At 40.7% G+C, this 24,700-nt stretch overlaps 1 protein-coding gene across 2 annotated transcripts in view; it reads left to right on the top strand.

The window, feature by feature from the left end:
• Positions 1-24,700, top strand: part of LOC104924074 (gamma-aminobutyric acid receptor subunit rho-2) — a 30,320-nt gene extending 5,620 nt beyond the window's left edge. For both annotated transcript variants that reach the window (XM_027283904.1, XM_019265850.2), the window contains 8 exons: positions 1,198-1,304; positions 9,486-9,553; positions 13,138-13,361; positions 13,505-13,587; positions 15,041-15,181; positions 18,027-18,179; positions 21,020-21,216; positions 21,308-24,700. In XM_027283904.1, coding sequence (XP_027139705.1) covers positions 1,198-1,304; positions 9,486-9,553; positions 13,138-13,361; positions 13,505-13,587; positions 15,041-15,181; positions 18,027-18,179; positions 21,020-21,216; positions 21,308-21,628 — 1,294 coding nt within the window. In that variant the 3' untranslated portion in view covers positions 21,629-24,700. The remainder of the gene's footprint in view (positions 1-1,197; positions 1,305-9,485; positions 9,554-13,137; positions 13,362-13,504; positions 13,588-15,040; positions 15,182-18,026; positions 18,180-21,019; positions 21,217-21,307) is intronic.

Raw genomic sequence — 24,700 nt, 5'->3', positions numbered from 1 at the left:
AGCTCTAAGCCTTGTGTAGAAGCTTCTACAGCAGATGTTTACTCTGATAGTGCTGTAGCCAAATTTAAGGAAGTGATTCCTTCAGCACTGAATTTCAAATGCCATGTCTTAACTGTAACAGGGGACTTGTCTACTTCCTTTAGCCACCACCAAATAGACCATTCTTGTTGATAGTATTACGGCTCATTCGCGGACAAACTCTAGCTCTATGCACCTCTGAACAAAGAAGATAATTAAAACAAGACGGCTAGCACCATGGTATAGCCAGCGACTCGTAAATTTAACGCAAGAGCACGTAAATCTGAACGCAATGGCGTGCCACTAAACTGGAAAGAATTTTATTTTTTTCCCTGTTAAAAGGGTTTTTGTGGGCAAGTTTTTCCTCACTCAAACCGAGGGTCTAAGGACAGAGGGTGTCACTCCCTGTACAGATTGTAAAGCCCTCTGAGGCAAATGTACTTTGTGACTTTGGGCTATACAAATAAAATTGATTTGATTTGATTTGATTTCCATGGGAGATGTGCATTGATATTAGAAACTTCTGCACCTCTTGATTTACATTCAGTGTAAATAAACATACAGTGTTAAAGCAAAGCAAACACACACCAGCAAGTCATGGAGCACTGCATTATTTGATGGCTGTAGCACACCAAAAACAGTCAAAGCAGATTAACCAGAGTGATGGATAAAGTTATGGAATGACTGTACTTTGTTGAACATTGTTGATCATTAGAAACATGAAGTAAACAGCAGGATCTTGTGTTAAACAACAATATAGGAATTGAAACTTATCGTCCCCAGTTCCAGAGTGTAATCCCTCTGCGGTAAATGTGGACAGCTGTACACGTGTATTTGTTCTGATTACATTACTTATGATCAAAAACTAGCGACACTAAGACACAAGACTCCTTGGGTCCTCGGAGCTTACAGTCCAGGTAGCCCGACTAACAAACTGTGCTAACATTAGCTAACAGCAGCTACAGTTGTCAGCAGTTTACTTCACTGTCCATCATAAACTCTGTAAATCACAGAGAGTCGAGGCAGAGCAGCCAGAGGACATCAGAGGGAAAAGCAGAAAACATTTTCTCCATTAAAATATGATCCAGTTTCACCAAAATCAGCAAAATAGTTGGTGGTGTGTGACTTAGTGTAGACTAAACCTCTCTCTCTCCTCTCTGTCTTCTTGCCTGTGGCCAGTCCTCTGTCGAAGAAGGTTGCGGATGGAACCAAAACTCGGAAGGTGAAGACGAGCCACCTTCTGCGCATAGACGAGCATGACTTCACCATGAGGCCCGCCTTCGCAGGTAAGCTTCAGGAGACACGACGCTGCTTGTGGCGTCTGATTTCAGAGTGATGTCACACACCAACAGGATTAGATTAGGTTCACCCTTTGTTGAACCCGAGCGTGACATGAATTTAGAAATACCACACAAAGCAGAGGCAGGTTGATTCTCCACGCTTGTCTACTCTTCCACTCACACTTTAAGAGAGCAGAAATAGGTGAGAGCATACAGCTAAGAATAAAAGCAAAACAGAGAAATCCTCAGCTGGTTGTAAATATATTCTGATACAGAGGTGAGCACAGGTCATCTCAAAGAGCACCTTGTTAGAAACCTGTAAAAATTATTCATCAGTGTGATTGTTTGAATCTGCCAGCAGTGACACTGATCGGTCAACATGTGTGTTCTCTCTTTACACCTTGAATGTCAGGACAATGGCACCTCTGTTGGGATTTGGGGAGGCAATTAAAAATAAGAAGCTTATTTGTTGAAGTGAAGTCCCATTCTCGGCATTAAGCATAAACGGGCCCCGGTTTAAACACAGAAGGAGGTGGTGAGCTAAATGAAACGTCCCACAGTGAATTTCATGCTCCTCTGGGACTACAGTTGCAGCCACAGATGGGAACGTGGCTCCCACTGTGGATCACTTTTTGTCTTGCGTTTGTCAGCTTTTGCTTTTGCTTGCTTTCTGCAGCAGCAGCAGCAGCAGCAGCAGCAGCAGAAGAATGCAATCTTCTTATTCAAACATCATCAAAAGCTGACTTGTGTGAGCGCCCCGCTGCTGCCTGTGAGACCGCCATGCGTTCGTTTGGCTGAGGAGAAAGTGTGTGTGCAGCAGCAGCTGCTGTGGTTCCTCCTGGCTTCAAAAGGAGCGACTGCAGTGTTACTAATGAAAGCCTCTTACATGGCAGCTTCCCGTTCGCTGGGGAAATGATATTGAGAACAACGCTGTTGCGTGCCAATGTGGATGTCGGAGTAGGTAATGGAGAAAAAAAATCCAAAGTAACAATCAGACAAACCCTGACTGTGGAGCAGTTTATTGTCCAAATGTACACAATAAACCGCTTTGTTGTGATCCCGTATCCGAAAAACAAAGATATTGAATGGAAAAATGTTAATTAGGTTAAATTCTTCTGCTGCCTCAGAGAGCAGCAGTGGATGAGGTGTGTATTATCAATACCGTGCAGGTAGAGCTGTGAATGTTGATAAGAGTTCTGTTATCCTAATTAGAGCACATGCACCGCTCCCATTGGGCGGTCCCAAACTGTGGCCCGCATACAGGAAGCTGGAGCGAAGACGTTTGTTTGGAGTATTTGTCATCACATTTCCTGAGTACATCTATTTATGTTACAGAGCTCCTCCTCCCTGTCTGCCTCGGGTTTAACATCTGATGGGGTGGATGTACCCCGTCATGCATGAGTCACATTTGCATAAAAGAGACGGCGTGTTTTGTCCTTGTTTCACCTTTGGGATTCTCAAGAACTCCCCCCATGATGCATCCTTTCACTTGGATTTCTCTTGAGCTGCTCTAATCGAGTCAGGGTGAATAGTGACTTTACAGTTGCTAATCCATGAACAGAAGAGCAGTCCACCATCATTGGGTGGAATGGATAGAGGGTTGGTTATTTTCTCCCTCTATTCTCGACACGTCTGTAGAAATGATACGAGAACAATCCGTGAAAGCATGACTGAGTAAACCAAGAAATGAGACTCTTTTCAAAGTGCAGCTGTAATCTGAGATATCTGACTGTGTAAAAGCTTTGGCTGAGTAATTTACAAGATGAATGTATGTTTCAGACTCGGCTGTGTGTGAGGAGGATGATGGACAGGCAGGGTGTGAGCTACAGGGAGCCAGGAGGAGCTTGGCTCCTCTTAATAACACAAGCTCCCCTGAAAACATGATTTGGGAAACTTTGGGGGGGTCTCTAAAATATTGACTGTGCTGAATATGAATGTGCTTTTTTTCTTCTCTATCTTCATCATCATGGATCATACATGATATTACGCTCTTATTGATGTTTGAGTTATGCATGAGAATAATTCATCACCACTCAACTTTAATAAAGATACTAACACTCATGCTGCTCGTGCAGTACAAAATCATACATTTCACTCACTTTGAGCCCCATTGTGGAACTTTTCTACCACAGAATGACAGATTGTAAATCATTTTGATGAACGGTGTCTCTGTCATTCGTATGTCTGTTCTCACACTATGTAACATTGAGCTCCGGGCTGGGAGAAGTACGTAACAATCAGACTACTATTTGATTTTGGTGAAACTGGATCATATTACATGGAGAAAGTGTTTTCTTGTTTTCCCCCTGATGTCCTCTGGAGAGTTTCCTGACAGACAGTGAAGTAAACTGCTGCCAACTGTAGCTGCTGCTAGCTAATGTTGTCTCAGTTTGTTAGACAGGGCGCCAAGTCCTAATTACCACAGGTGTTTTGGACCACCAGGAAGAGGAAGTTTTCAGACTCGGAGTGCAGGGGGAATACTGACGGGGAGCCACTATGGACATAATGGCAGAGTCGAAGAGGATGTTGGCAGAAGAAGCTAGAAGAAAAGAAAAGGAGAGAGTGAGTTAACCAGAAGCTGCCAGGCTAAAGTAAATGTGGGACTGGCTTTTAGTTGTTGGTGAGAGCTTGGTGAAATAAAAGGATGAAAGACAGACGCCGAGCTGGGCTGACTGCAGCTGGATTCTGTATTTATCACGGTGATATTACACTCTGATGTCCTAATTGTACTGAGAAATGATTTTGCTCATGCAGATGTGATGAGGACTTGACTTGGCAGCATGGCTTGCTCTGATTTTAATTTAATGCTCATCCATTCTGTGTTTATGTTCTGTTTTGCTATGTGATCTTATTTGTACTGATATAGAACGCAGTCATCATACATCACTCTGCATAGTGTACTCTGGCCTGCTTAAGTTGGCTGCACTGTGTCATACTGTGACGTTTGGTTTTCATACCTGTCTGCAGGTTTGATGTGGTCTTTAATTATTATGTATCACATAAAGTAAGTAGGCTGTTTCTTTGCAGCAGGAGTCATAGGTTGAGAACAACACAGATAAATATTTGAATGGTTTTATCCCAAAAGTAAATTGGGAAGGTGATACAGACTATCTCACCAGGAGACATGCTCAGGAGGTACTAATCAGATGATCGGTGGTTCGATTCCCGGCTCCTCCAGTCTGCATGTTTAAGTATGTTTGGGAAATATTGTACAGTGTAAACGTGCTTTAAGTGGTCAGAAGACTAGAAAGGCACATACTAAAATGACATGTTTGTTTCCTGCCTCACTCTCTTAAGAGATGTTGCCACTGCAGGCAACATTGTGATTGTGTATATTATATGTTCCCGGCTGAATCCAACTCCCTGTGCCATACACTTCAGGCTGCTGCTATTTTGGATTCACACTGAACAAATTCAGATTTGAACAGCACACAAAGGACGTTCAAAAAAAGAGCCATTAAAGTCCCATCTCACCCCAATGTGGTACCAAAGTATTAGTATTATCTTGCTCTGCTGCTCCACCTGTTTTAACACGCTCTGTGTCACAGATCGACTCAAACTCAAATAGAACCAACACCACTGCCAAGAATATAGATGTCCCCACACAATCTCTCAGAGCTCAGTTGCAAGGTCATCACACACAGTGTACAAATATAACAGCAGAGGTCATCACACACCCACTCAACCGCCACTTCATTGTACAGCCCTCTGGATGCAGGTACAGGTCCCTGAGGTGCTGAAGGGCAAGGATGTGGCAAACACCTGGCTGGTATCTGCAGCCACAGCGGCCCTAAACACTGTGACTCTTGTTTTCATGTTGTCTGGCCTGCCGTTGATGATGTAAAAATAATTTAACTACCTACTCTAATCTCATCATCCAGCTAAACATGTCATGTCTCAAAATAAATCAAGCAACATGACACAACATGTACGTTAACGGCCAATTAGCAAGTTTGCTAACTAACTAACTAGTATTATGAAGGCTGTTAATTGTACCAGACCGAGTAATAAAACTTTGATGTTTTGAACTGATGTTGTGTAAGCCTGTGTTGTACAGTGATAAATTAACAAACCTTGAACGTTAAACATTAGAATTCAGGGACCTGAGAGAAATCAGTGAAATTATGTTAATATTGTTTTTCTCGCTCTTTTTCTCACAGCGAGCCTTAAAAGCTACATAAGAGTGTTTATGAAGACTGATCACAGGAACAAATGTGCATGTTCATGAGAGCTGCAGGCACTTTGACTCTTGAACTGTTCATTTACGATCCGCAGCAGTTTAATCCCCCCACACCCATACAGAGCTCTCTTATTACTTCACGTACATTACCATAAACCTCAACAATTCCACATCAGTCATCTACACTGCTCAGCATTTTAAACACACATTCCATTCACCTGGAGTGAAGACAGAACTCTTTAAACCTGAAACATCCTGTAAAACTCTCTGTATGGGTGCTGTTTGTACTATGGGCGCATGGCAGCATTACCAATTGGAGCAAGCAGGCAATTCACTTTACATTGCAATATTTTTATATCATGGTTACTTTACATTGCAATATTTTTATATCATGCCACGTTTACCTTTAGTACTTGTTTTTTTGCACATTGTCTGTTGTTCTGTTCTTTTGTTTTATTGTGTAGGTTATAAGATACTTCTGTCTGTTCGTTGTGTTTTGCCCTTTCTACTTTAATCCTGTAGCGTATATTACACTCTGCTGCTGAATTTGTGAATTCAAATTTCCCCATTGTGTGATGAATAAAGTATAATCTAATCTAATCAGACCTTTATCATTTCAATTGCTCTTACAGTTACATTTATTTCATTTCATGTTTTCCATCATGAGGTTTTTCTTACAACCTCTTACCAACAAATAAAAACACCTTGATAAGTATTTTATAATATACAGTATATTACCCATCTTTAAAAGTACCTGCAGAAACTTAGGAAGCTGCCTCCACAAGTGAAATACTCCCCTGTTGCCTAATTTCATGCTTGAGACTATAATATACCTGGGCATCTGCTAGTGCTCATCAAAATGAAAGTTCCTGCACAACACCAGCAGCCTCTTTTTCAGATTAATGATCATCACGTAGCACACAAATGCAACCTTCTTTTTTCCTTTAGTATGGAGAGAAACAGAACAGCACATCAGCATCAACATGAAAACAAATGAAAATGTTCATACAAAGTTATTTTAATTAGGCATTCATGTCTCATAGAAATGTTCCATTCACCAGTCTTAATGTATCCTCTTTGACCCTGGAAAGGCAGGTCACTATCGACTACATCACAGGGCAGGTATTTGTGATTTCATATCTCAAAATATTTTCATCGGCTGCATCATCTGTGAGAGGTCAGCCTGCGTGCTCCCACTCAGCCTCCAACAGAATTGCTGTGCTGCAACTTTCCTGCTTTTTATTCTGGTTCTTGTGAAAAATCGAGTCCTTCCAGCAGAATTCCCTCCATGCTGTTGAGTTTGTGGGTGTACATTGTGTCTCACATATTTGATGCCATCCTTCCTCTGTTATTTCAATCTCTGCTTCCCGTTCAGCTGCCGAGAGCATCGCTGCTTCTCTCCCAACCTAACCCTAACCCTTCTCTTTGCATGCATCCACGATCACTCTAATCACATTATTTAGTACAATAAAGTATGATTAAGTTTTATCCACTTCTCTTAACTATCTAAAAAAAATTGTTGTTTTCGCTCATGAATTCACCATTTTCTGCAGCCGCACACACCGACAATCTGCCCTTTCTACGCCTGTTCTCAAACTTTGAGTCATATATGCAAACCACCTCTGTGTGCGCAGCCCTTTCTTTCCAAGTGTAACTTTCTTAATTAGAGATATTATGAAATTTCCCCCACAGGGAGAAATGGAAATCCATATAAACAATGTCTCAAATAATTAGCCTGATAAAAAATTCAGAAGCTGGATAAATCCCCACATCTATCCAATAAAATGTTTGCTTCTCTGCCACGTTGTGAATGCCTATGGATTATGTGCTTTTGTTTTCACTTTGATGATAATTCCATTTTAAAGAGTACGACGGTGGTATAAAATGAAGCCGCTGGGGTTTAGTGGAGCTCTTAGGAAAGCAGAACCATGAAACTATCAATATGCCTGTTCTGCAGGCTGTTTTGCACTTTAACTTTGACTTATAGTGTTTACTCCTCCGAGATGTTGATACTCAGTGCTGATGTTTGTGGGACTGTAAGGTCAGAGGCAAAGCACTGGCGGGCACTCTCTTGCTTCATGCCCCATTGGAAAACAGCCCACACAGAAGTGCTACTGAAGGCTACAAGGGCCAACAGGAATTTATGAAGTGGAGCATCTCTATGACGCATTCATGGGTCTCATCTGATAATTGGTGATGTGGAATAATTTGCTGATGCTGTTGGCTCCAAATAGCAAAAGGAAATCTTACGGCAAAAGACACACGCAGGACATTTCATCTGTTTTCGTCCCACCTGAACACACACAGGCAAAACCTCACTTTTTCAGCTTCAATCTGTAGCCGACGTTTCGAAAAGGGAAGCACAGGAAACATGCTGTCAAACTGTGTCAAGCTGTGATTTAGGGAGCATGCATACACAGCTAGAACCCTTTGGACAGAAGTTTATTTACTCCTGGAGTTTCTGGCCATGTGTCCTGTGATCCAGCTGCACAGAGAACTGTGACAGACCCAAACACTGCTGGTCCAGGCTTTTTTTCTCAGCAGGTGTCTGGTGTTCCATCCACTGATGCAACATGTTGGTCTGGCACGTGAGATGTGACATGGAACTGTGCATGACTTAATATCCCTGCCTTCCAGGTAGCAGATTTGCTGTGCCATAGTTATGTAAGGCTGGAACCCTCACTGCTTCTCAGATTAACAATACAACAGCAGTCAATGTGACTTCAACACACAAACTGCAGAAGGGTGTGTGCTTCTGTTTTACTATTGATGATAATGCTATGTCGTTACTTTTCCATATAACTGGAAATCAGTCAATCAATCAGCAGCTTAACAAATATGAGAATATTGCATCTGTTCAAAGAAGTTCTGTCGGTCCTGGGAGAGGGATCCCTTCTCTGTGGCTCTTTCACCTTTTTTCCCTGTTAAAGGTTTTTGTGGGCAAGTTTTTCCTCACTCGAACCGAGGGTCTAAGGACAGAGGGTGTCACTCCCTGTACAGACTGTAAAGCCCTCTGAGGAAAAATGTACTTTGTGACTTTGGGCTATACAAATAAAATCTGATTTGATTGGATTTAATTTGTTTTAATGGTGTTAGCATCCAATCCTAATTATTTTAGGACTGTGTGTGACATGATGAGCTGATGACAGGGGACAGATGCTAATGACTGCATCAGGATTCACATCTTCATATTTATATTAAATATTGTCTTTGCATATCTATTTTTTTAAGTAAATATTCTTGATTAGATTATTAAGACAATATATGAAACATCCTATAATAACAAAATATAACTGATACACAGTGTGAAAGGAGCTACTTATACAATCAATACACTGTATATACAAAAACTGGTTCTTGATCTTGCTCTGGAGCACTTTGGGTTCTCTGGAGAACCTTTGGGGAAGTGAATGCAATGTTGAGTTAAAATTGCAGTACTTGTAGTGCTTTGAAGAACCTTTTTATGTTGTTCCTGACACTACTTCCTACCTTTTACCAACAGGTCAGTGTAACAAAGAGAAAAGTCATTGATGCGTGTAAGGCTGTGGAGGCTGGGATAGTGCATGAGCACTCAAGACTTCCTTAAACTGAAGTAGCCTAACCTTAAGCGTTCCCTAATATAGTTTATCTTCCATAGCCACAACCAGTTCCTCCCCAAATCCCTGCTGTAGTCATCGTGTGCAGAACTGGTTTTAAAAAGTTTGGCACTGAACGTTAAAAAAATATTTCACCATGAATGTAATCTGGGGTTTTGCAGAATCTTCGAACATCAACTTTTTCTCAGGCAACTGGGATGATAAACCTGCTTATATCTCTCTGGATTTTAGTTCTACCTGCTCCTAATATGTGGATTTATTAGTCTGACATGCATCTTGGTCTGCATTATGATGTAACTTGAACACAAACTGAGAGAATTAATGAACCAGAAAGAGTCTATATGTATTGTATAGTTATTTGTCTGTGAATTATATGAATGACACTGTAATGTGTTTGTTACGTTTCTGCAGGTCCAGCTGTTCCTGTTGGGGTGGATGTTCAGGTGGAGAGCTTAGACAGTATATCAGAGGTCGACATGGTGAGTGGCTTGACTGTGTTCCATACAGTACACGGAGTGAGATTATTGGAGAAATCCCAAGTAATGTAGTGTCTGTGATGTGACTTCAAAAAGAGCTAAAACCTGCTGCAGATACTGAAAATAACTAATTAGAATAGATTCAACCTGGGCGTGAAAGTGATTAGCGGCATCATTCTGTGTCTCCAAGTTAATATTCAGTTGGGTTTTGAAAGCAAAGACAAACACAAACTGAAAGTAATGAGATTATGGAAGAAGTCGAAATATAATGTCATTATTAATGCTACTTTTCCAGTAGATTATGATACTGATGGCAAACGTGACCAGTAAATGTGTGACTGATTTCAGTTTGTAGCCGTGAAAGTTGCTGAATTTAACAAATGAAGTCAACACATGGGGAAGAAGCTCTCTTCAGACAGAGCAGCTAATGAGACAGAACCACTCTTCATTAACAGAATGAGAATGGGTGCATGGGCACCACTGTGACTGCGACTTGGGTAACACTTCTCAATCCAACCTTCTGATTGGTCACACCAGATCCAAGCCAAGATATGGTCTGAAGTCATCAGTTTATCACATATCTGTGTTCTGCCACAGGCATTAGAGGGATTCTGCACTTTGAACAGACAGATGAATCTACCCTTTTAGTTAAAGTCATTTAGCTGTTGTTTCTCGGTTGAATAATCAGAAGCAGATTATGAAAGCTCAGAATCATTTATTTTGCTCAAAGTCAGTCTGAATGCATTTTGAGTTATGTAATTAAATCAACCTTCTGTTCTAAAACCATAAATTGGATCCAAAACTGTCGTCCTGATGTTCTGTAAGCTTCTGTTTGCGAGGACGACTAAGGATTACATTTCATTTGGATCCCACAGTTGTGTATTTAATTGTTTTGTAAGAGAGGTAGAAAAATAATGAATGATTCGATGAAGGCTGCTCTTAATGACATTATGTCACATCACAAAGCTGCAGGTTGCTTCACACAGCACACCGTCTATGGCTGTTTGATTTAGGAACTGGCAGGTGTAGCAAACAGGAGATTTTAAAGGATAAGTATGGTGTTATGCTACATTTTCCTACTGTCAAACATATGTCATGAAAAAAACAAAACCATCAGTACTGTCTGACTCTCTTACCCCATCTGTGGAGCCCAGAGCCCATAGGTTTCTATTGAAGACATGAATCTTTAAAAAAACACCTCACAAAGACTGAACACTTTTTAAAAAGTAAAGCAAGAAAGCTCATTAATTTCCCAAAACAGCAGGTCAGTGTAGGTTTTAACAAATGTTACTCCAAAATATAGAACAGAACTGCTCATCCAGTATCAGACTTAACTGATGTGCTGGATCTATAGACTCTGAAACTCAACGGAGAAAAGCCTTGGCACACTCTCTGTGCAAAAGTCTCAATCAGACGTCACTCAAACAGTTGAAAGATTGAACTTTCTTGGCAGTGGTGCTGCAGTTTGAGAAATGGTGAAACAAACTATCCAGGGCTCCAACATAGGGAGGCTCTCTAGAAAATGATCATTGTCTGAGGATGGATGTGATTAAAGGGAAACACTGGGCCCAGAATTTTCTGCTACAACTGTGGAGACTACTCGTGTTTGTGGGATTGTAAATGGTTAAAGGTTTTTGGTACAATGGGCGCTGGATACACACACACACACACACACACACACACACACACACACACACAGCTTATTAGTGGATACATTCACTGTTGGTTTGCACATGGAATAATTTGGTAACACAAAGGAAAATATATATCATCCATTAATTTAATTTAAAGCAGGCAACATAATTTAGAGGTAGCACAATTAGAGAAGTCATTAAGGCATAGCACCGACTCAATAATGACTCAAACTCAAACATTCTCACAGTAATATGTCTTACAGTTTGCTATCATAACTGACAGCAGAGCAGAGTGTAGCCCTGCTTTTACTCAACAATTCAACCCTATGTTTTTTGGCAATTACTGTATGGGATGATAATGAGTGCTTAAATGTAGCATAAGAGTAGCTCAGGAAAAGAGTCATAAAGCCAGTGAATTGACTCTTTATGTTTAGTCACTCAGCAGTATCTATCTAAAGTTGGCTTGTTATTGGTTCACACCAGACACCACAGTGTCACGGCCCTACCCTCGTGAGAGTGAGTGTGTGTTCTATTTATTTTTTAATCTCCTTCGGGTACGAATGCTGTGTCCCTGGTGTGCTTTGGTTCTCTCTCTCTCTCTGTGAGTGGACTCCTGCTGGGAACACACCTGTGAAGGATCATCATCAGTGGTTTATATAAGTTGAGGGCTGCATGCTGTCGAGTTGCCTCTCAGCTGTTTTCGTTTTCGGCAACTTCTCTTTTGCATGGAGAGTGATCACTTTCTCCAAAACTAAGTTTGTGAATTCTTCAGTCAAGAAATTCCACTTGTCTTCTGTCTCCAAGTCTGTTTCTGGGTCCTTCTGCCTACCTTGTGTCACAGAGTAGTTTATGAATTCAACTTCGAACAGACTCTTGGTGGTGATAGGAGCACATGACGTCAAAGGCATCAGACTACATCCATGTTTTATACAGTCTATGGTTATACCAGACCAAATGAGGTATAGTGCAGGGACCTGAGCAAGGGTGCGTTTTGTTGTTAATAAATTTAACTTTTTGTTGTATGTGCCAGAAAAATGACATACTCTCTGGAAGAGATTGAACTTTCAGGACCATAGAAATCTATTTCACATAGTTTGAAACTGCAAATATGGTGGCACTGTTATGTTTCATTTTCAGCCTTTTATTTCACCAACCTCTTGCCAATGACTAAAAGCCAGTCCCAGATTTACTCTTCTTCTCTATTTTCTCTTAGCTTTCTCCGTCAATGTCCTCTTCGGTCTCTTGTCCTCTGTCATTATGTCTATTGAGGCTGTTGCACCTGGTTACATTGCCCGCTTGCCTAGCTCTGGTTCTGGCATGACACCAACACCCCAGTCAGCATTCCCTCACACCCCAGGTCTGAAACGTCCTCTTCCCAGTGGTCCAAAATGACTGTAGTACTAACACTAACTGTATTGGGCACTCCAGCTAACAGACTTTCAAGACATTCAAGGGCGCAGACTTTCTAAGTAGTAAACTTACGACACATTACAGTTATTCAGACATGCCCCTGAATTCTTCTTATGCAACATTAAAGGTACTTTTACTTTGGGCGCCAAGAGCAGAGTGCAGTGTGTTGCTGGAGCCATTATTCCAAACTGATCTGGTCTTATGTAATGCTGTGAGGAGAATGGGATAGAGGATGATCTCCTGTGGCAGGGGGAGCAGTGCAGACTCAGGTCCACTCCTGCCTGCATAGCAACAGGAGGCAGGAGGCAAGAAGACAAGGGTAATCTAGGACCAGTGGAAGCTTTGGCCTGCACTTAGTTAACATATGTTCAACACTTCCCTTGACTGTGTATGTTTAGTCATAAACAATCCATATAATCCAGCAGACACGGGCTGCAGCAGTGTAATCCCAGAGGAGCTCAATAAACCAGCAAACGAGTCCTCGTAGTGAGACTTAATCCAGAGACTGTTTCTGTTTCTGTCGCCTGTTCCCTGCCCCCTCAGGACTTCACCATGACCCTGTATCTGAGGCACTACTGGAAGGACGAGAGGCTAGCCTTCCCGAGCACCACCAACAAGAGCATGACCTTCGACGGGCGCCTGGTGAAGAAAATCTGGGTGCCTGATGTGTTTTTCGTCCACTCTAAAAGGTCTTTCATCCATGACACCACCACTGACAACATCATGCTGCGGGTCTTCCCTGATGGTCACGTCCTGTACAGTCTGAGGTGAGGACATGAAGCACCCACCCCAGGCACAGATATCTGCCTTCACTTGTTTTTTTTGCACACGAACTAAAGGAGACTTTGGTATGCCTTGGTGTCACATGCACAAAGCTGGTGACGTTTACATTCTCCTTTTAATTCCCCAGGGTTACAGTTACTGCTGCGTGCAACATGGATTTCAGTCGTTTTCCTTTGGACTCGCAGACATGTACGCTGGAGCTGGAGAGCTGTAAGTATTCATATGCTCTGACACTCACAGTACTCAGTGCAGCATGTTGCCTCAATCAGCACCACACTGGCCAATGTATTATTTGTTAATGTTTCAATCAGTAAGACATTGGCAGAACAACAGTGAATGTTAACTGCATCATGTTTTCACATCAGTACACTATATTTAGTATGTCTCTACAGTTTTCATTCACTAATTATTTAGAGTCGCATCAGTGTTGCAGGTTTTGTGTCGCTGTCAAAGCAACATTGCATAGAAATTGGTATTTTGTTCAGAGTGTAATCCCACTGTGGTAAATATGTTCAGCTGTACACGTCTATTTGTTCTGATTACATTACTTATGATCTAAAACTAGTGAGTCGACAACTTTACTAACAGCCAAACATCAACCAGGTCACCAACAGCAGACACAGCAGCAGCTAATATCACTGACTAGTCCAACAGCAGTCAGCCCAGCTCGGCGTCTGTATTTCAGCCTTTTATTTCACCAAGCTCTCACCAACCACTAAAAGCCAGTCCCACATTTACTCTTCTTCTCTATTTTCTCTTCTTAGTTTTCTCCGTCAATGTCCTCTTCAGTCTCTTGTCCTCTGTCATTATGTCTATAGAGGCTGTTGAGCCTGGTTACATTGCCTGCTTGCCCAGCTCAGATTCTGGCATGACACCAGCCCCCCAGTCAGCATTCCCTCACACCCCAGGTCTGAAATGTCCTCTTCCCAGTGGTCCAAAATGACTGTACTAACACTAACTGTTTTGGGCACCAACAAGCAGCTATAGTTGGTAGCAGTTTACTTTACTGTCCATCAGGAAACTGCAAGTCACAGAGAGTTGAGGCAGGGGACATCAGAGGGAACACCTGAAAACCTTTTCTCCATAAACTATGATCCAGTTTCACCAAAATAAGAGGACTAGTTAACATACTGTAAACATACTGTAACTATGATAGTAGATATCCATATAGAGTCTATACATACGTATCTATAGCAATGTTTTCTTTATTATTTATGTCTTTATTAGAGACTGGTTTATTTATCTATCATTCACCACTTATCCATCAGTTGAATATTGGCTTTTACATGGCCATTGTGGAAACAGACTCTGGAGAACTACTGCAGAATCAATAAAATGATTTTTAATAAACAAATTATTGATTTCTTTACTAAGTAACATTAATGACTGGCTTGTGGTGCATTATCCCTTAATTAGTGTTGGCCAGTTCAAATCCAGCCGGTCCATAGTACAGAATGTGGATTGGTAGCTGCCACTTCACCTTCACCTGCCAAGGTCTGTGGCCATTCCAACAACTCTCCCCTAACAGCATGTCTGTATGTCCTCTGAGTGTTTGTATGCAGACATGTCTGTCTGTCTGTGTCTGTGAGCTGTATCATGGAGTCAAATAACAGAATTTACTTCTCCCTTCCTTCTCCTTACATTTATGCTTTGTGTTCTTCAGATGCTTACACAGATGAAGACCTGATGCTGTATTGGAAAAGCGGCGATGAGTCCCTGAGCACTGATGACAGGATTTCTCTGTCTCAGTTCCTTATCCAGAAGTTTCACACTACCTCCAGACTGGCTTTCTACAGCAGCACAGGTAGACTGGAAGAGCCAACGCTGAGTTTTACATAAATATTTTCTGAAAGGCTAGAAAACCTCAAAGTCCCAAAGGCCCCAGGTGTGGCAATTTGCATGGAGCCATTTGATTAATTGATCAATATGAACTGAAGGAAAGGACCTTAATGTGCCTAATCACAAGGGCCTGTGTTGTCAAGGGCCCTAATGTCAAAATCTTCTGTAATATTATTAATATTTCAGTTGACATTATGCTTACACAGTGCACATTTTTAAATAAATTCATGTTTAATCAACATATAACCAAGTAAGTTGAAGAAGAATCAGCAGGGCCCCTTAGTTCACTTCCTGGCCTGAGGCCTGCTGATGGCTTCATCAGACCCTCATATTGTAGAATCAGAAGTGATTGCATTGGATGAGTTTAACCGCAGTGAGGCAAGCCAAAGAATCACCAAGTGCATTTATACACAGAGGAAATTAAAAAGACTTCACATAATGAATTAAAAGAATAAAATCTAATTAAATTTAAAAAGATGCAAACAGAGAGACATGCAGTAAATAGAAGGTATCTGGTGAGTTTACTCGCTGCTTCTTGTTTACTTTGGACTCAGTTAGAAACTGAGGACACGCAGTAGTACTTTTCTATTTACTTATAATACTTTTTTCTATTATCAGGGACTTGTCTCCTGCCTGACAACTGGCACATAGGCCGCTGTGTAATTTGCTGATTGCAACCCCCTCATCTCACCCTCTTCCTCTCAGCGTAAAGGAGTAAACTACAGTGGCTCTGAAATGTGCGAAAAATTGGCCTATCAAGAGCCAGTGTTTAGTTTGTTAGATCTGAGCTGCTGTACATGGTGATTCGATACAACATCTATTTCATAACATCATACAAAAGGCTCATTCTATGATACGTTCAGGTTATTTTACACTAATAAAAAGAGTTATGAATATTATATTCCATTTCTGTCATATTCTGTAAATAGAACCAAAATTCTATTAAGACAACTAAGGCATAACATTGTGCTCAACTGATTAATAAAAATGCACACAAAAAATATATAGCTCTTTAACACATGGACTCATTCAGTTTTTAACATACAATTATACAGCCCCTACTAAAGAAACCTAGCTTAGACCACAATGGCCATAACTCAAGGCCCATCTCCAGTAGATTTAGGAAAAAGTTCTCCCTGCTCGCCTTTGATTTGAACTTATTCAACATCTATGACACATTCCAATCTAGTTTTAGATCTCTGCATAGTCCTGAATCCTCTTTGCTGAAGGTACATAATGACATCCTTCTCTTTGTGGACTCCTGGGTTCCTGTGTCATTTTAGTCCTGTCGATCTGCAGGGCCCTGTGTTAAAATGCTTTACCTATTACCTAAAGAAAATAACCTTTTCTGTCACAATAGGAAGCTTTTCTTAATCTCCTCCTCCTCTCAAATCTGGCATTGCCCAAGGTTCAATTTCCGACCTTTTGTTCTATTTAATATAAATGCTTCCTCCTTGGCTCTATCTTTGAGAAATACAATATTTTGTACCACTGTTATGCAGATAATACTCAATTTTACCTACCAGTTACACCTGAGATTTCCCGCTTACTGAAAAACCTCTCTAACTGTCTGAACGCCCTCTTAACTCTGTCTGCAGCCTAAACAATCCGCTTAAACCTCTGTCTGCAAATTTTCACAATGAGGTGAAAATTCTAGGTATTTTCTTGGATCCTTCATTGAATTTTAATAAAACAGGTCAGTTATGTTGTGAAGGGTGCTTTTATCAGCTTGGAGAGTTAAGTCAAAAAGGAAAATTATAATCTGTGAACCAAATAAAGCCATTTTTATGAATCTGGAAGCTATTATCCAGGCTTTTACTACCTTACTCAGCTCAATTACTGCAATTCTCAGTATATGGGGTTGACCCGTTCCACCCTTTCTTGACTCTAAATAGTTCAAAATACAGCCACCGGACTGAAAACCTCCCCTCCCTGGTTGTCCAAAATCGAACAAAATATATCATGACAAAACAACTTTTGCTATTATGTTATTATTAACTTCAAAATCAAATCAAATCAAAAATTTTATTTGCATAGCCCAAAGTCACAAAGTACATTTTGCCTCGGAGGACTTTAAAATCTGTTCAGGGAGTGACACCCTCTGTCCTTAGACCCTCGGTTCGAGTGAGGAAAAACTTGTAAACTATTAACTATTAATAATTGCAAGCACAGTTGTTGTCAGCTTCCTTAAAATATATATATATTTTTTTGTTTAAATGTCAAATACGAAGTGACAGTCCTAGCCCCCAACGCAATATACTAGAGTTCAAATACTTTTAACTGAATAATTACTTTAGAAGTCTGTTGCAACTTGCCTGTATGGAAACAATGTCCTGAATACTTCCACAGAACACCCTGACAACAGTAATCCAACATAGACAGTATGGAAGGAAAGGTAAAAGCTGTTCAGTCTGAAACAAATTGTTTGGCTTTGCTCAAAGAGGTTTTACTCAACCAAGCGCAGTATGCAGAGGAAAGCTCTTCCTCTGAGAAATGATTTTGTAATGCAGCAGTAAAAACACTGATGTGAAAAATGCACCATTGGGTTCATATTATTTAGGATATTTCATATATTTTCCTCACATCTTTAGTGTTCCATTTACTACCTTTCTGTGCTCTGCTGTCATAGTTTTTGCTATCCAAAGCAATTATCTCTTTTATATCCAGCTGTTGTTTTGTTTATGTCCATCAAGATTTCTATCATCTCTGTACATTAGTTATTCATTTGACCTGGTTCTGTGGTTATTATGCTATTTCAAAAGCATAAAATCTTTTGCAAATACGCTGTATTTTACTTCTCCTGTCTCCAGGCTGGTACAACCGTCTGTACATCAACTTCACTCTGCGCCGTCACATCTTCTTCTTCCTGCTGCAGACCTACTTCCCTGCCACTCTGATGGTCATGTTGTCCTGGGTGTCCTTCTGGATCGACCGCAGGGCCGTCCCTGCCAGAGTCTCATTAGGTAAGAAGATATGCATCACAATGACCATCCTGCCTGTTCACATTTAATGTGCATCCACAGTGACCTGAGAGCATAACCCAGTTATCACACCAGAACCCCAGCACCCAGTGGCACTCACCTCTGAAGCACTCGCTGGTCAAGGATTACATCTGCTACCTAACACACTGGACCCACTACAGTTTGTGTATGGTCCCAGCTGATCAACAGAAGATGCACACCACCTTATTCCAACTGGACAAGAAAGGGAATTTTATAATAAAAGCACAAAATTTACACTTTACACCCCCTCACTGTTACATTTGATTTAAGGGTTCCTACAGCTGCCAAATCCAGCCAGAACCGCCGCTGCATAAAGGCCTGAGGAAATTGAAATGGGTATCCCTCAAATACAAGAATTTATATGACTGCACCATCGAGAAGCGTGATGAGCGGTTCTTTTACCTGAATGTACTGGGTGGCGCTCTATCCTGTCCTACCCTTAATTGAACAAATTATAGGAGCTTATGGAAATACATTTCTTTGACTATTTGGACAGACCCTTTGCTTTTTACTTTTTATTTATACAGAGTTTATTTTGTCTGAATCCTCCGTATTCATGGCACTTCATGTATAATACAACAGCTTTCATGAAAACATTTTTAAGTTAAAAGGTACATTTAGATTCACATTGATGATTGAGATGAAAGTAGCTTGAATAATAATAATATAATAATAATATAGTTATATAATAATATATATATATATATATATAATATATATATATATATAGTATATATATATATATATATAATATATATGTGCTGTCAAAATTAACGCGTTAATTTTGTCGATTAATTTTAAAGAATTAACGCGTTAAAAAAAATTAACGCAATTAACGCGGTTTTGTTTACTTCCGGTGGCGGCCGCCATTTTTGGATGTGGCAAAGTAAGCTTTGTTTCCCAGATATATTAGTGTGTGTGGTGAATGGGTGTAAAGAGGCATTAACTTAAAGCCCTCACGCAGACTGCGCCCTGGGCGGTCGCCCACATTGCCCAGCTAAAACCGGCCCTGCTGTTTTAGTTTACGGGCAAATCTGCCACATCCAATATGGCGGACACGTTAACGTATCGCAGCAACGGACCAACTCAGTGAGGCGTCTATGTAATATTCTATGATCTATCCTAACTAAAGGAAGGCTGTGCATATATGTCTATGATCTATCCTAACTAAAGGAGAGTCTGTGGTGTAAAGATGGATAAGGACGGACTTTTAGGGGGAACATTTCATTATTAAAAAGTTGCCGACGGCTCTTGGACAAAAACAAGGCAATTTGCACAGTTTGCAAAGCCGAATTTAAATTCCACAGAAGTAACACGACTTTAACATATACCTCAAAGCAAAACACCCAGTCTACACTACAGGAGTGTGGCACTCCTCAGTATATTTTCCTCATTCTGGTTCTGGCTTTTCTGTTTGCACTGTGCATATGTGCACCTTAAGCCAATAACATGAATGAATTTCATATACTTATCTGATTTTATCTCATTAATTTGATATTTACATAAAATAAATATTCATTATAAGCTGCAGTCTCAGAAAAATGCATTAATTTATTGATACATTTATTGATATTAATCGCGATTAATTACAGAAATTTTTGCGATTAATTAGTTAATTTTTTTTAATCGATTGACAGCCCTAATATATATATATATATATAATAGCTAATGATAGAACTTGTGAAAGTCAATTAAGTTTAGTTTGACTTTTGTATATACAGTATGTAAATATTGACATCGTGACATCATATACATGCAAATTAGTGTGGGATGTAATTACACTAAGCATCATTTTCCAGCAGGTATTGAAAATAGTTGGCAGTGCTGTACAGACTGAAGTTATTTTCAGCTGAACAAGGTTTGATACCATGATGCCTGTAAAGAGAACTATATCAAAACTATTAAAGGAGACTATATTAAAAGTCACCAACTCTATCTAGTAACTTTCACTGCAGCTGGAAACTCTGTATAGAAGTGTTAGGTGAATAAATAAATTGTTGTTTGTGAAGAAATAGTTGAAATAAATTCCTAATTTCATAAATGATTAAGGATTCCCTCAGCCCTGACAGTGTAACACAAAGAAATGATTACTCAAATGACCTCAGAGGCTCAGCCTTACACAGTAAGAAGCTCAGAGTACAGCCGCTGCTACTTTGTGTAGAAAGGGGCCAGCAGAGGTGGTTCAAGCATCTGATTAGGATGCCTTCTGGCTGCCTCCCTGTGGAGGTATTCCGGGCACATCCAACTGGGAGGAGACCCTGGGGTAGACCAAGAACCCTCTGGAGGGACTACATAGCCTATCTAGCCTGGGAACACCTTGGGTCCCCCAGGAGGAGCTGGAATGTGTTGGAGAAGGGCGTCTGGAGTGCTCTGCTAAACCCTGGATAATTGGAAGAGAATGGATGGATGGATGGATGGATGGATGGATGGATGAAATATGACCTTTGCTTAACATGTCCTCAAAAGTACAAAGTACTTTAAACAATTACTTTTTGGCCAAAACATACCACTATCACCAACTTTATTCTGTTGTAAATATCTAGACCAGACCAGAAAAATGCAACTAAGGAAATGATGGTGAGGAGCCTCCAGGTTTGACTCGACTGGACCATCAGCCTCATTGTCTGCTATCACTGTGCTCTGCACCTAGAATACACTTTTGAACAAGTAAAGTTCCCTCAACTTCTTGCCTTGTCCTACAAGTTCCAGAATTATTTATGCACTGGACAGACAGAGGCAACACGCATATGAATCTTCTTGACTGCCATGCTGATACAAAGTTTACATGCTCTGTGTTTCAGGTATAACCACAGTGCTCACTATGTCCACCATCATCACTGGAGTCAATGCCTCCATGCCCCGGGTCTCCTACATCAAAGCTGTAGATATTTACCTCTGGGTCAGTTTCGTTTTTGTCTTTCTGTCTGTGCTTGAATATGCTGCTGTCAACTACCTGACGACAGTGAGGGATGGGAAAGACCGAAAGCTCAGAGAAAAAGTGAGGGAACAGATACATAAATGGCAATAGTCTCCAAATGGTGCTTTCAACTTTTTATTCAATATTTTCTCCCTTCCTTATCTCCATCCAGTCCCAGACACAGACACTTCCCTGCACCTGTGGCATGTCCCACGCCAGGACCATGATGCTGGATGGTACGTACAGTGAAGCAGACGCCAACAGCCTGGCAGGCTACACGAGAGCATCCATGGCAAATGAGGATGCATCAGAAAAACAGGAGCGGATGGTGGTGCATCTCTCCCTAGACAACGAGCCCACAGGGCCCAAGAAAAAAGGCATCCGTGGCTTTCGAATCATCCAAAACACCCACGCTATCGACACCTACTCTCGCATGATTTTCCCAGGCGCCTACATCCTGTTTAACCTGATCTACTGGTGTGTGTACTGCTGAGCATATGCATTGTAACTGTAGTGAAAGAAAAAAAAACTGTGAAACCTTTGACCTTAGTAGTTCTCATCTGCATGTTCAGGTGGAACACTGAGTTTGATGGATGCCAATGAGAGGCTTCTAGGTGTGAATATCTGTAACTCTGACTCATATGCCACGATGGACTGGACCACTTATACAGCTTCTCCTCTTTTACATAATTATATGAAAAGCTCATATTTACCCCTGTCATACTGCAACTACCTTGTGGGGCTGGTTGTGCAAGTTTTGCTTTTAGACTATTCTAATGCCAGCTGTACAAAAATAAGACTAAAATGTTAGCCACTGTATCCCCAGGCTATGATAATGCCATCACTGCTGATTCAACAACCAATATGCCCGCACCAAAACAGAGATGACCGCCTGCCAGATATCTTCTTTTAAAGCTCTGTTTGCTTTGGTTTCATTTTCATTCCTGTGCTTTAACTTTAACACTATTTTTATGCCCCATTTTTGTCTGCTACACTCATCACCAATTTTTTAAGTTAAATGTCAATGTAACGTTTTCAGAACATAAAGCAAAATGCTGATTTATTTCTGTAAGTTGACTTGCAACATTCTGTAAAGGTGCATGCATCTCATTCACACAAACAGCCGCTGTTTTCTTGCTATTTTTCATGGATGTATCTTGCTAAGTAACTATGCAGAAAGATAATGTCCCCATTCTTAATTCGGTCTTGAAGCCTGAGTTGATCAACAGGTCTGGAACAAACCTACAGAAGACCTTCACAGCAAGGTAAAAACACTTTGGACATCTTGTCATATGAAGTTGGTTTTAGGTAACATATCAGCAATCAGTTGCCTCAGACCAGCAAACACACAGCAACATTAGCATTCATTTTTTTTAATGACTCTTCTCTCTATTTTGTTCTTCACCATTTTGACCCTCATCATTTGGATCTTGGCATGGATAAATATACAGAATATTGATTTTAAAGGTTCCACACTGTCATGAAAGCTTTGCAACGGGGTGCCTGGTACATTGTGCACCCCTTGTACCAAACCTGAGTCCTTACCACAGCATTCTGGGTTAGATTTAAACCTGAGTATGACCCACATGTTTGCTGCTCGTCACGTCATCCACTTTCTGTCTATGCTCCTTCCCCTTCTGTCGTCAGCTACACATCAAAGAAGGTGAAAAAGCCCAAATTCTTTTAAAAAAATCCAAAGCTTTGCACAACTAAGAATCTGTATGTTTATCTGAAGTTGGACTGTTTGATCTGAGGTCAAACCTTTGTGCAACCAGCCCCTGCCTAGACTTCCCTAAACAACACTCTCCTCAGAGGCTCAGTCTTCATGATCAAACTGTCAAAAAAATAAGAGCATATAATTTGGCTGCTATTGCCTCTGTAACCTTTGAAATGAACTGAGTCACAATTGAATGTGTCCAGAGCAGATGGCTAATGAGGCAGTAAGTCAGGCTTACTTCTGTTAACAGCATTCTGTCTACAGTGACAACATTTCAATTACAGTGACAGTAAATGCTGCTTCCCTGTACTCGTGGACTGCTATTGGCATTAACCAGACTGAAACAACCCGTAATGCCAGGACTAAACAGGATCTTGCTCTTTTATTGGTGTTAAAGAACCACAGTTGCTGAGCAAAATCTGTTTCCATTTATGTATTCACAAGCTTGTTCATTCATCAAGTTTCTTTTATTTAATATTTACTTGTTTGTTTTTAGTGCAGCAATAGATCCATGTGCCATTATACTGTCAGTTGGCAAAGATGCACGATACAGGACCCGTACAGCACTGCTGGATGCATGCTGCAGACGTACGATTCTGTATCTTTCTAGCTGTATATTTCTTGATGTAACCAACTTGAACCGCCTTAAGTGAACATTTTTTTCATACACCGACATGGTTGGCTGTATTCTTGTTTTTTTCATTTGTTTGTTTGAGTTTCATGAGTGACTGCATAGTCATGTTGGGGTTATCTAAGCAGTATTCCATCCAGTTTAGCATTTATTCATGTGGGTAAATAGTATGCTAGAAGCTAAACCGAGGCTGGCCACACTGTGATCACCCATCACAAGTGCTGCAGTTTCGTTCCACAATTCTGATTTACAAGTCAATGTTTCAAAAGCAGATTCTACCTTCAAACATATGACCTTATTCACTTTCTTGCCAAGAGTTAGATAAGAAGATGCACCTGTGAGGCTATAGAGCTGGACACAGGAGATGCTTAGCTTAGCTTAGCATAAGTATTGGAAGCAGGTGGAAACAGCTAGCCTAGCTATTAGCAACATTAAACATACACCTACAGCACCTCTAAAGCTTTCTGGTCAACATGTTTTATCTTGTTCGTTTAGACATCATGAGGTGTTTCTGTTTGGGAGGAGTTTACTTTAATTAGTTTTTCCTTAACCAATCAGAAATGAGTGACAAATCCATCCTGATGACATCATAACCTGCAACCAGCACAGCTGTGTCAATCTCAGCTGCACTTGTCACTATTTTCACGTTTTCATGAATGTAGCTTGGTAGGCTAGCTATATGGTTCCCATCCTCATTCCACATACCAGGCTCTGATTGGTTGTGTTTGGAAGCAGATGTCAGTGCACACAACACCAGACCAGTTTGACTATGTGAACAAATCAAAGGGGGTTCACAGATCCGAGTCTGAGCCATACTAATCATTTCTTGGCTCTAGCTCTCTCACTTGTTGCCCAGGTATGACATCAAAATCTTATCTTTTCCTCTCTAAACAAGAAAGTGAAAATGTGCATTTTGTAAAAGGGTCAAACAGTTCATATATGCACTCTAGCTCCATGGCAGCATTCATTTGCCAAAACTAAATGTGATTCCCCCCCTCCCTTTTTTTCTTATGGTGCATATCACCTTGGAATGAAACTCTCATAACAGCAAGTTAGTTGATTTCTCAGTCAAAAAAAAAAGTAACAAGAAAGACGAGCACGCTTGCAGATCCGTCAGCTTCCAAACCGACATCACTTCTACCTTCAGCTTCAGACAAAATGTTCAGAATGTAATGCTTTCAGAGCAAATTTCATAAATAAAGTCTTTCTTTCACACA

The sequence above is a fragment of the Larimichthys crocea genome, chromosome XI (genome assembly GCF_000972845.2).
Source record: "Larimichthys crocea isolate SSNF chromosome XI, L_crocea_2.0, whole genome shotgun sequence".
Lineage (NCBI taxonomy): Eukaryota > Metazoa > Chordata > Actinopteri > Sciaenidae > Larimichthys > Larimichthys crocea.
This window is presented reverse-complemented; position numbering and strand designations above follow the sequence as displayed.